At 45.0% G+C, this 13,282-nt stretch overlaps 1 protein-coding gene across 1 annotated transcript; it reads left to right on the plus strand.

Moving 5' to 3' along the window:
* The first annotated feature begins 1,824 nt into the window (after positions 1-1,824).
* LOC118850439 (keratin, type II cytoskeletal 1-like) lies at positions 1,825-9,856 on the plus strand. The gene is made up of 9 exons (XM_036759839.1): positions 1,825-2,445; positions 4,536-4,750; positions 5,840-5,900; positions 6,333-6,428; positions 6,569-6,733; positions 6,849-6,974; positions 7,850-8,070; positions 9,280-9,314; positions 9,423-9,856. The coding sequence occupies exons 1-9, from the start codon at positions 1,825-1,827 to the stop codon at positions 9,854-9,856; spliced, it is 1,974 nt and encodes a 657-aa protein (XP_036615734.1).
* The last annotated feature ends 3,426 nt before the right edge of the window (positions 9,857-13,282 follow it).

Raw genomic sequence — 13,282 nt, forward strand, 5'->3', positions numbered from 1 at the left:
GATTCTCTTAGGCTGGCCTCCCAACTCTGCTCACGCTTGGGGCACATGCCCTGGTTCTTATTTTCATGACTCCTCCGTCTTCTGGCTTCAATGAGACAAGCATCCATGCAGTTTGCCTCCCTCCTCTTGCAGACAGGTTCTCAACATCAGAAAGCAGGCATCTCCTGGGGGTGGGATGGGTGGAGAACTGTGGGTGGGTTGTGCTAGCACTCTGGAGAGCTAACAAGAGCTGACCTTTCTATAGCCCTTTAAAGTGTACAGAGCCCATGAAGTGCCCAATTTCATTTGATCCTCTCACCAGCCTTATGGGGGCAGGGAGCAAAAGCATTTCTGTCCCCATTGTATAGAGAAGGAAGCTGACCCAGGATCTATGTCTAGGAAATGGTATTTGAACTTGGGGGGGGGAGGGAGGAGTGTCAAGTTCAAGTCTTCTGGATATGAGGGAAGGGCTGTTTTGGATACCATTCTCCTCTATAAAGCTCACCAAGACATTCTCTGTCATCTAGGAATTTAGGACTAAAGGCATACTGATGGGGATAAATGAACAGAGATGACAGAAGGAAAAGCAGGAAACAAAGCATTAATGGTCATGAGCCTATTTATGTCATAGACGGGCCAAGAGTAAGAGTGATTTGGAGAAGGGAGTTTAATGTGTAGCTGAGATGACCAATGTGGAGACAGGAACTCCCTCAATTCTATGCCCAAGGTAGGGGAAAATTAAAGGAAGCTGTCACATAATAGAAACTTGCATTCAAAGTCACATGCTTTAAGGTTTGCAAAGCACTCTCTATATGTTATCTCATCAGATCCTCACACTAACCTGGGAAGGTAGGTACTTCTTATTCCCATTTCACAGATGAGGAAAGTGAGGATAAACAAAGGTGGGGGAGGTTTCCCCAGGCTAATAAATAGATGAGGCTGAATTGGAACTCAGGTCTTCTGGATTCCAAGTCCAGCAGCGTTCCATTATGTCAGCTAGCTGTTTCACATAAACTCTGATCAATCTGGGAAGCAGCATGGGATGGTGCAGGGAGTGTTGAACTTGGAATCAGGAGACCTGAGTTTGCTTCCTAGAACTGACCCTTCTTACCTGGCAGTATGGCCAGGGGAACTAGGTCTGGACCTCTCTGAGCTTCCATCCAGGAAGTGTCCTCGAATGGGAAATGGGAGTACTGTCTCACAGGGTTATTGTCAAAACTGCACTACCTAAGTTAACCTATTCCCTGTTTTGGGTAGAAAACCTGTGGCAATGAAGGAAGGGCGATGGAGCTGGTAAGCTGGGAGCCTCAAGAGATCTGGGAGTCAGGAAGGCAAAATTGAAAGCATGAGAAGAATAAAGATGTCCTTTTATAATATAGGGGCTGGTGCATGGAGCTGTAGGAGGCCAGCCTTCCTGTGGAGTGAAAGGCAAAGCTCTGAAATGGTATTTGCTTAACTTCAAGGCAGGTTTGATTAAAGACCAAGCTGAGGTACCAGGAAACAGTTTTGGGGTCCTGCTTCCCTAACATCAAATGAGTTTGATGAGGAGAGATGTCTTTGATAAACCAATTAGCACTTGAATGGATTTTGCAGGAGCAGCAATTTCCAGGGCCCATCCTGGGAGCTAGGTGTGTAGAGTTTATTGTGTTGTTGGGGCTGGTAAAGATCTTGCATGGCTGCAAGGCAAACCAAACCCTTCAGACTGATCCAAATCTCTAGGGACTCCATGGGACCAAACCCAGTTCGTCCAATCTATATATAAGGAGGAAGCCACTCTGCCACAAGTAAAGGAGTACTTAGCTCCTTGTTCTTCTCTTCTGCTGTCTGTCCCCTTCTTGGGTCAACATGATCCGACAATTTAGTTCCAGATCTGGCTATCGGAGTGGTGGTGGTGGTGGCTTCAGCTCAGGCTCTGCTGGGGGGCTCTCCTCCAGCCGCAGGGTGACCAGCAGCTGCACCATTCGAAGGAGTGGAGGAGGTGGGGGTAGGTTTTCAGGTGGAAGCTATAGAGCTGGTGGTGGTGGTTTTGGCAGCCAAAGTCTGGTTAACTTAGGTGGCTCTAAGAGCATCTGTCAGAGTGTTGCTGGTGGCAGTTATGGAAGAGGTGGTTTTGGTGGTGGTGGCTACGGTGGTGGTGGATTTGGTGTTGGCAGCTATGGTGGCAGTGGTTTTGGTGGTGGCAGCTATGGTGGCCGTGGTTTTGGCGGTGGCGGCGGTGGCTTTGGCGGTGGCAGCTTTGGCAGTGGAGGCTATGGTGGTGGTGGCTTTGGAAGTGGGGGAGGTGGTTTTGGAGGAGGAAACTTTGGTTCCGTCTGCCCCCCTGGAGGCATCCAAGAGGTGACCATCAACCAGGGGCTCCTGCAGCCACTCAATGTGGAGATTGACCCTGAGATTCAAAAAGTGAAGACTCGAGAGAGGGAACAGATCAAGGACCTCAATAACAGATTTGCCACCTTCATTGACAAAGTGAGTGTTTGTGGTTGCTGCTGGTGGGTACATTTGGGCCTGTTTGAAATAGATGAGGAAAAGGAGTGAGGTGAGGGACTGGGGTTAATTAATGGGAGTTCTAATCTCCAACTCCAGGATCTCATGCTTGGATGACCCAAACAGTACCTCTGAGCCAAGATGTCTTGTTTGGAGAATGGATGCTTCTGAATGATGCTAGTGCCTACATGAACTGAGGCAGAGGAGAGCATCGCTAGTCTTGGGTCCCTAAAAATAGCTTTAGGTAAAGAGGCACTGCTATTAATGGAAGGCTAATCATTTTGGTGCTGAACTCCAAATATTTCTCTACAGAGTTCTCAACCATTTTGTGACTTTCCTCTTAGGAGGAGAGAGGATTGTGTGTGTGTGTGTGTGTCGGGGAACAGGACGATGGATCTGAGTCCATGAGATCTAGTTTTGGGTCTCTGCTGTAGCACAGACCAGATGGATGTCATGGCCAACTTCCTTAACCTGTCTGAGCCTCAGTTTATTCATTTGTAAAATGGAAATAAAAACACTTGCAGTGAGGACTCTGTTATGAGGAATGTACCATGCAAACCTTTGAGAGAATTTATCATAATTATTATTATACTGAGAAAGAGACTGGAGCTGGAGACTTATGGAGGACTTCAAAATAATGGGAAAGGGGCAGGTTAAACCTTCTGAAAGGTGCAAAGAACTTTTAGAATGGTGTGAGGGCCAGCTGGATTCAGGTAGAACTGAGTTGAAATACTGCCTCAGATATTTACTGTCCATATCGTCTTGGGCAAGTCACTTAACCTGTGTGCCTAAGTTTTCTCATGTGTAAATTAGAGCCCATAATAGTTATCAGCATTATTGCATGGGCCAAATGAGATAACATTTGTAACATGGTTTGCAAATCTCAAAGTCTTCTGCTTATTTTTATCAGTATTACTCATTCTCATTATTCTGATTTTTATTAACAAGGAGCTTGAAGCTCTCTCTTGTCAAGAACCCAGTATGTGGAAATAATGTTCTCAGTGACCTGTGAAGATTTCTAAGTTAAGCTTCATCAGGGGAAGCTGCCCTCTGGGGAGTAGAGTAGCTCTCCTGGGGTGGAGTTACAGACTTCTTACAGTTTGTCCACCATTCAAATGACCATGATATCTTCGTTGACTCTTAGCTTGATCATCAAAACAGTCAACTCCCAATTATCCCTTGCTGATTTCAAGTATCTTAGCTTGCTTTCCTCCAGCACATTCTCTAGCTTTTCTTCCACTGAGCCTTGAGCATGTCCTCAGGAAAAGCAGACTTATTTTCATAGTGATTCAGGCAAAACCCACCATAATACAGAATAACCATGATAGCTGGTATTAACACACTTCTTTAAATTTTTTGCCAAGTGTTTTACTATCTCATTTGAACCACCAAACATCCCTGCGAGGTGAGAACTGCAGACATGACTATTACCACTAGTTAGAAGACGAAATTGAGGCCCATAGAGTTTTAGTGACTTGTCCATACTCATCCAGAAGGTCTATCTGGTGATTTTAAAAAAGTGCCAGAACTTTGCTTAACTTCAAAGTGCCATAGAAATGGGAACTATCATTCCAGTTGAATCAAAATGATTTTGTATTTTCTCTATTGTTCAGAAATTTCTGGGAGGGCTACTGATTCATGTGAATTTCTCATTTAAATTAATTGGAATTGCCAGTGTTCGGGAATATGTAGACTCTCTGAATGGAACTATGGAGTTGGGGCTGATTATGGCTATGAATGAATGAATGAGGGAAGGAAGGGATAAAGCGTTTATTAAGCATTTACTACATGCAAAAGGCAGGGGATACAAATAGAAAGGGAAGACAGGCCCTGCTCTCAAGGAGCTTTCACTCCTATGGGGGAGACTCTAAGAGGAGATTTCAGCTGCAGATCAGAGGGGCTTTTAGATGAATTCAACTTGTTCTTCCTTTGCTTGCCATGGTTTGAGAATGAGGCAAGGACAATGGTTCCCTGCCTTGTTCCTGGGTCTTCCTCTGGGATTTGACTTGGGGACCAGCAGTTTCCTGGCCCCATTCCTTGGATAAAGGCTTTGGGGGACTTGGTGTTTGCAGGTGCGGTTCCTGGAGCAGCAGAACCAGGTGTTGCAGACCAAATGGGAGCTGCTGCAGCAGGTGGACACTTCAACTCGGACCCACAACCTGGAACCCCTATTTGAGGCCTATGTCTCTACACTTAGGCAGCAGGTGGATACACTGAAGAATGACCGGTCACGGATGGAGTCAGAATTGAAAAATTTGCAAGACATGGTGGAGGACTTCAAGGGAAAGTACGGCCCCAACTGCCCTTCCCTGTACTCTCTGTCCTGAACAAGCCACCATTACCCCTTCAGAGGCTTCCCAGAGAGTAGCCAGAGGGGACTCTAGAGAGGATCAGGGAACAGAGAGGCCTAATTGGATGGCATTTGTAGAGACTCTTCCTCAGGGGCAGCCAGGTGGTCCAGTAGACAGTACACTGGGGTGAGAGTCAGAAAGACCTGAGTTCGAATGCAGCCTCGGACATACATTAAGTGTGATCTTGAAAAAGTCACATAATCCATCGAATCTAATCATTTAATCTCTGTTTTCTCATCTGTAAAACGGGGATAATAATAGCACGTACTATCTAGGGTAATTTTGAAGGATCAAATGACGTAATATTTGTAAAACACTTAGCATACTGCCTGGAGCATATTGATGGGGTTGCTCAGCTGTTTCACTCATGTCTGATTATTCGTGACCCCTTTGGGGATTTTCTTGACAAAAATGCTGGAGTGGTTTGCCGTTTTCCTCTCCAGCTCATTTTATGGGAGTAGAAACTGAGGCAAACAAGGTTAAGTCACTTGCCCAGGACTACACAGTTAGTAAGTGTTTGAAGCTGGATTTGAACTCAGGTCTTCCTGAATGCAGGCATGGCATGCTGCCCCTCCAGGAACATGGAAGATACTTATAAAATGATTGTTCTCTTCCTCCTTCCTTCACTGCCTCTTTTGTTCTTTTCCCTTCCTTCCTTCCTTCCTTCCTTCCTTCCTTCCTTCCTTCCTTCCTTCCTTCCTTCCTTCCTTTCTTCCTTCCTTCCTTCCTTTTCTTCCTTCTTTCCTTTCTTTCTTTTTTCCTTCTTCCTTTTCTTCCTTTTCAGAAGCAAATCTGCTTATCTTTTTTTAAAACAATCATTCTCTCAGAAGTGCACCTTAGACAAAGTTGAATAGCTGTGTTGGCCAGGAGCATAGATAAGGGGACATTGCCAGGTTGATATGATTTTACAGAGACCTGAGGAAGCCAATGATCTTCTATCATTACTTTCAGTCTTGAATGTTCAACTCTAAGGCTCATCCTTCCCCAAACGTCACCTTCCATTTTGTCTTTTTTTCCTCCAATAGATATGAAGATGAAATCAATAAACGCACTGATGCAGAGAATGAATTTGTGACCATCAAGAAAGTGAGTGAAGTTAATAGAACGAGAGCTCACAATTTTATCTCGGAAAAGAAGTATTGGTTTACTATAGTAGCTCCAAAAGAAGCAAACAGAATCAAACTGTGGGTTCAGTTCATAGCTGAAGAGAAATCTTAGTATTTCTTATCAGTGTATCATACTTACCTAGCTCTGTGGCCCCCGTAATAAGTTGCCTTCCCTGTGTTTCTGCCTTCAGTGTGGTAAACAGAGTGAAAAGGCTGCCCCTTTGCAAGTGAGGGAAACTCCCAAGACACCAAAAGGTGGGAAGGGTTTTACTGAAGTAAAGAGAAGGGCAGCTCAAGAGTCCTTTCAGACCAGAGGCTGTTCCAATACAAGCAGGGATGTAGGTTTGGGGTTGGGGTGTACTTATCCTCTGAATGGATAATCATTTCTTGACTTCTTTCTCTAACACTACAGGATGTGGACAATGCATACATGAACAAGGTTGACCTTCAGAGCAAGGTGAATCTGTTGACAGATGAGATCAACTTCTTCACCGTCTTGTATGACACAGTAAGTTGGCTCATGATCATCCACATGCACCTACATCTTTACTCTGCATCACACAGTCTGGGAGAATCACGTGTACCTGGTATCAGTTCATGCTTTGTCTCTGCAAAGCACACAAGTCAGAGCAATGTTGTATTTTGTAGGAACTATCCCAGTTGCAGACTCAAATCAGCAACACCAATGTCACCCTGTCCATGGACAACAACAGGAACCTGGACCTGAGCAGCATCATTGATGAGATCAAGGGACACTATGATTCGGTTGCCGAGAGGAGCAAAGCTGAGGCTGAGGCCATGTATCAGACCAGAGTGAGTGGACAGAGAGCCTCTCCAACAGGCCTCTGGCTTCCTTGACCTTTGTACCTCTGGTTCACTGTGTGTCAAGATGCATTCATGTGTCATTTTTTTGCTCTCCTGTCTTCAGTATGAAGAGCTCCAGATCACTGCTGGAAGACACGGAGACCAACTGAAAAACACAAAGAGCGAGATTTCTGAGATGAATCGAATGATTCAAAGACTCAATTCTGAAATTGATTCAGTGAAGAAGCAGGTACTGGTTTCTTGCACCCTCCTCCTTTGGGCTACCATGGGGTTCTTGGGTGAGGCTTTCTGTATTCTGAAAATGAGTCCAGGAGTAGGTGACTTGAAAGGTTCCTGCCAATTTTGAGATTCTACACTTGTGAGAATCCCCACCCGGGCCATAGTTCCAGTAGTGACTAGAGTTTCCTTGAGAGAATCTTGTGATGAAGACTTGAAGGTCAGAGAATTTCTAAAGATAAAAGTGCCCAAGATGGACAGCTGGTGGATGAATTCACTGTCTTATGAGTTAGTGGGTTCTCTGTCACTGGAAGTGCTTGAGCAGAGGCCATAGGACCACCTGTTGGGGATGTAGAAGGAGGGTGTTACAGATGCATTTCTGAAGTTGTGTTAGGTGTCCGTAAGGTTTTATTACATACTTGAAGATACTTGGTCCTATGTGGAGGCTTGAGGATGGACCAAAGGACCTTAGCACCAGGGTGTTTTTTAACTATAGTAGGCAACAGATAGAGGGTCAGGACTTGTGTTTGAATCCTTCCTCAAATGACTACTAGCTGTGTGACCTTGGAGAAATCACTTTTACCTTTCTCAGCCTCTGTTTCACTATTTGTCCAATGTGGATAATAATAGTAAGCATCTTCCAAGGTTGTTGCAAAGATCAACTAAGAGACTTTGCATAAATAGTAGTTATTGTTATTATTCCTGTTACTGTTACTGTTATTCTGTCAAGGGAGGGAGCAGTGTTCCTGAATTAGCCAGTTGTGGTGGAAATACTAATTTGGGTTCAGGCTTCCCAGCCAGCGTTTGTATTAGTAGCGGCTCTTAATGGCAGTGAGTGGAAGGCAGCGGACTTGATCCACGTACACGATTTTCTGTCTCCTCCTGTAGATTTCCCGGCTCCAGCAAGCCATTGCTGATGCAGAGCAGCGTGGGGAGAATGCCCTGAAAGATGCCCAGGGCAAACTAGCAGACCTGGAGGATGCACTGCAGAAGGCCAAGGAGGACCTTACCCGGCTGCTGCGTGACTACCAGGAGCTCTATAATGTCAAGCTGACCTTGGATGCTGAGATTGCCACCTATAGGAAGCTGCTGGAGGGAGAGGAGAGCAGGTGAAGACTGTTGAAGCACACTGAAGGGAAAGCAGGGGCACTTCTGGGTGGGACAAGCTCCCTAAGACTGAATGAAGAGGAATTATGCTTCTCAGCCTAACACTCACTATAGAAGGCTATAGTCCTTCTATAGCCCTAGTTAGAGGAATCCAGGATCTAGAGATGAAAGGCAACTCAGGGATCATGGAGTCCAATCTTCTTGTTTTGTAGCTGAGGCCCCTGGCGGCCAAGGGTATTAACTGTCTTCCTTAAGCTCCCATAGCTAGTCAGCTGCAGAGCAAGTATGTGCACCCAGGTCATAGAAACATCAATTTTGAGATGAAAGAGACTTTAGAGGCCACTGAAGCCAACCCCCACTTCCATTTCCCAGATAAGGAAATTGAGGTTCAGAGTGGTGAAGTGAATGATCTGAAGTCAGATAGGCAGTAAATGCCAGAGATAGTATTGGAAGTGGGGTTCTTTGACTCCTGCACCATCCCACTCACTTCCCCTCTTTGTAGTATGCCACATATGCAGTGGTCTTCTTCTTCTTCTTCTCCTTCTTCTTCTTCTTCTTCTTCTTCCTTCTTTGTCTTCCTTCTTCTTCTTCTTCTTCTTCTTCTTCTTCTTCTTCTTCTTCCTCCTCCTCCTCCACCACCTGCTTATCCTTCTCCTTCTCATTCTTCTTCTTCTTCTTCTCCTTCTTCTTCTTCTTCTTCTTCTTCTTCTTCTTCTTCTTCTTCTTCTTCTTCTTCTTCTTCTTCTTCTTCTTCTTCTTCTTCTTCCTCTTCCTCCTACTCCTCCTGCTCCTCCTTCTCCTCTTCTTCTTTCAAGGCAATCAAGGTTAAGTGACTTACCCAAGGCAACACAGCTAGTAAGTATCAAGTGTGTGAGACCCGATTTGAACTGAGGTGATCTTGACTCCAGAGCCAGTGCTCTAATGCATTGTGCCATATAACTGCCCCAAATCCAGTGGTCTTAAAGCATTACTGACCTATTTCACAGACTTGTTGCAAGAAGAGCTTTTTGTGCCAAGGGCTACTAGAAATTTGAGCTGTTACAGTGATTTCTGGGAATCGATCCATGATTTGCAAGGGAAGGAGGGACAGATTTAGGTTGAGTGATGAGGAAGGGAGCAGCTTACAGGAAAGTTCAGTGGTGTCAAGTATAGGATGGAGAGCGGGGTGGTTGAGTTGGGTCATCGGAACGATCTTTTTCTCTTCCTTTTAGGGTATCTGGAGAATGTGTGCCGAACGTGAGTGTGTGTAAGTATCAAGAATCATTCTTTGGGCTCTGGAAAGACTTCTTGGGATGGGTGGACTTTGTAGAGTGATGAGTGGTGCTGAGGATAACAGCAGAAATTTCTTCCCCAGCTGTGAGCACCAGCCATGTCTCTGTGTCTGGTGGTGGAGGAGGAAGGTTCGGAGGTGGTGGTAGCTATGGCTCTGGAGGTGGAGGTGGAAGTGGCAGCTATGGCTCCAGCTCTGGAGGAGGCAGATATGGCTCCAGTGGTGGAGGAGGCAGCTACAGTTCCTCAGGAGGCCGGGGCTCTGGCTCTGGAGGAGGCAGCTATGGTTCCTCAGGAGGCCGGGGCTCTGGCTCTGGAGGAGGCAGCTATGGTTCCTCAGGAGGCCGGGGCTCTGGCTCTGGAGGAGGCAGCTATGGTTCCTCAGGAGGCCGGGGCTCCAGCTCTGGAGGAGGAGGAGGAGGCGGCAGCTCTGGTGGTGGCTCTGGGGGCGTCAAGAGCTCAAGTAGCAGCTCTAGTTCAAAATTTATCTCTACCAATTATTCTACAGTCACCAATTAAAGTCAAAGCTCCCTCCCCTGCTAGCCATCCCTTTTTAATAGACCAAATATCTCGTTGTCTGGGTTCATCACCACACAATTCTTGAAGTCAAAGACTCCAACTTTTCTTCAGGAAAATAAAAAGTGATGAGCCCCAGTAGTTCCTCTTTTCCTAAACCCCTCTAATTCCTTCCTCTGATCTTGATTCCTAGAGCTTTTGGGGAGTTATCCAACCAATGGGCATCATAATCCCCTTGCTGCCACCAATCCTCCTTTCTGTGGATGCATAGGGAGGGTCCCTGATGATCGTGGTCTTTCAGAACCATGTTCTTCCCCACCTTTCCCTCTGCTAGCTGTTCTCTATCCCAGCCTTCATCATCTGGCTTGCCCTCTTCCTGTGTCTTCAATGGTGAAGCCAATCTTGGGTATGAAAGAACACTTTCCTTGGTCAATCATGAGGCTGTAGCCTGAAAAATCCACCCATCATCACTGCCCACTCTACATTTCAAAAGTTTTTCCCCAAGCCAAGTGGAAAGAGAGCCATTTCAATCTAGCACCTGTTGGGAGTGTGTATCCATATTATAACAACAATTCTGTCTTGGTTTTTGTTTTTGTTTTTTTTTTTTGTATGTTGTATAAGCTGGTTGGTTGACTTTCCTGGAAGTCTCAAACTCTCCATTTTCTTGTCCTGTCTGCAATAAATTGCATTGGAAATTCTGCAAATTTGTCTCTTGAGTGTTTTTTATAACACACCCATCTCTCTCTGCTAAGACCCACTGGTAAACTGTGTTGTAAACTCCCTAGGAGGAGTAGGGTTTACAACAAGGCCTAAAAGATAGGACATGCTAATGGGAAAATGATAGAAAAGTTTATAAAATAGCTAACAATATAGGTACATGAATGCAGTATAAATCATATATACATAATATATATGTATATATATCTATATCTATATATATATGAAAGGACATTGGGTAAATGGAGCTGGGTGGGGCTAATTAGAACAGGCTTCAGAGGGTCAGAGGTTGTAAGGTGACAGAGTGGGTAGAGCATTAGACTTGGAGTCAGGAGAGGTTGAGTTCCAATCCAACCTCAAACACTTACTAGCTGTGAGATCCTGGGTAAATCAATTAATCTCTCTGCCTTAGTTTCTCAACTGTAAAATGGGGATAATAATAGCATATAGCTCCCAGGGCTGTTGTAAGGATCAAAGGAAATAAGATTTGTAAAGGGCCTTGCAAATCTTTCAGTGCCATATAAATGTGAGCTATCATTTTTATTCGGAATTGGAAGAGATCTCAGACATAGTCTAGTGTATGTCCTTTATTCATTGGATTAGGGCAGTGACTCTCCAACTGAATGGCCTCTATACCCTTTAAACTTGACACATCCAAAACTGATCATGATCTTTCCCCCTAAACATTCCACTCTCCCTCACTTCCCTCTTATTTTCAAGGGTACAACCATTATTCCAGTCACCCCGACTCACAACCTAGGAGGCTCCTTCAACTCCTCACCTTCTTCCCCCACCCCTTCCAATCAGTGGTCCCACTGCAATCCATCTCTCACTCAGATGTCAAATTGATCCTGCCTAGAAATCAGGTATGATCATATCACAAGAAACCTCAGTGGCTTCCTGTTGCTTCTAGGAGTAAATACTTGTTTGGCATGCAAAGCCCTTCAGAACTTAGCCCCCTCCCACCTTTCCAATCTTCTTACACGTTACTCCCCATCAAGGATTCTTCCATTCAGTGACACTGGCCTCCTGGCTGGTCCTCACACAACACTCCATTTACCAACTCTGGGCATTATCACTGGTTTCCCCCAATGCCTGGAATATTCTCACTTGTCATGTCTGCTTCCTGGCCTCTCTGGCTTCTTTCAAGTCCCAGATAAAATCTCACTTTCTATAGGAAGCCCTTTCCAAACCCTCTTAATTGAAGTGCCTTCCCTCTGTTGATTATTTTCTATTTATAGCTTACAATTTATTGCATGTTGTCTCCTCCATTAGATTGTAAGCTCCCTGAGGACAGAGTTTGTATTTTGTCTTTCTTTGTATCTCCTGAGCTTAGTACAGTGTCTAGCACAGGGGCAGGGAACCTGGGGCCTCAGACCACATGTGGTCCTCTGGTTCCTCAAGTGCAGCCCTTTGACAGAAGCCAAAATTCACAGAACAAATCCCCTTAATAAAAGGATTTGCTCTGTAAAACCTGTCCTCAGTCAAAAGACCCCACCCAAGGACCTAGAAGGCTATGTGTGGCTTGAGGCCACAGGTTCCCCACCCCTGGAAAAGTTAGGTGCCTGACTGACTTGCCTAAGGTCACAGCAATAATATATAAGGAACCTTACACTCAACTGTAGTTTGGGAAGGAAGGCTCTCTTCCAAGTTGGCAGTGATCTTGAAAATGCCCAATAGAATGACCTTTTTTCAGTTCTCATTCTTCTTGACCTTTGTGTTGCATTTGATAGTGAAACATATCTTTGATCAAGTCTCTTCTCTATTTTTTTAAATGAAATTCTCTCTTGGTTTTCCTTCTACTTCCCTGACTGCCCCTTCTCAATCTCCTTTGCTAGGTTGTCTTCCATGCTCCATTGGAATTTGTATGCATACTACAAGGCTGTGTCCTAATTTCTGTTTTTTCTCTTTCCAGTCTCTCACTCGATGATCTAATCAGCTTCTATGGTTTCTATCCTCTCTGTCACTCCTTAATTTCTCTGTCTCCCTTTTTCTCTCTTTGTGATCTCTCTCTCTCTCTCTCTCTCTCTCTCTCTCTCTCTTTCTCTCTCTGTCTCTCTCTTTGTCTCTGTCTCTCTCTGTCTCTATCTCTGTCTCTGTCTCTCTCTCTCTCTCTGTCTCTCTCTCTCTGTGTCCTTCTCTCTCTCTGTCTCTTTTTCCTCTTTCCTGAGCTCCAATTCCACATTATCAACTGAATATTGGATGTTTCCAACTTGATGTCCCCTAGGAATTGTGAACTTAACATGCACTAGTTAGAACTCGTTATCTTTCCCCCCTGCAAATGCTCCTATTCCAAAGAACTTTATTTCTGTTGAGGATGTCAGCATGTTCCCAGTTCTCCCATTCACAACCCAAATCATCCTCAACTCCTTACTCTCTCCTTCCTGTATATATCCAATCATTTGCCAAATCTTGTCATTTCTGGCTCCATACTGTCTCTCTTGCACCTCTAGATTGACTCTTCTTATTTCTTGCCTGTGCTGAAGTCAGACCTACTGAGGTTTGACCATGCTGCTCCCTGATTTAATCAACCCCACCGGCTCCCCTCTACCCGAAGATCAAATAGAAATAAATGCCTCTGGTTTACATTTAAAGCTTTCCACGACATGAACCTCCCTTCATTTCTAGACCTCTTAATCATCATTCCCCTCCATTCATTCTGTGGTCCAAACCAAATGGCCTCTTTGATATTCCTTCCACTTGATTCTCCAT

Source organism: Trichosurus vulpecula, chromosome 5, assembly GCF_011100635.1.
Source record: "Trichosurus vulpecula isolate mTriVul1 chromosome 5, mTriVul1.pri, whole genome shotgun sequence".
NCBI lineage: Eukaryota > Metazoa > Chordata > Mammalia > Diprotodontia > Phalangeridae > Trichosurus > Trichosurus vulpecula.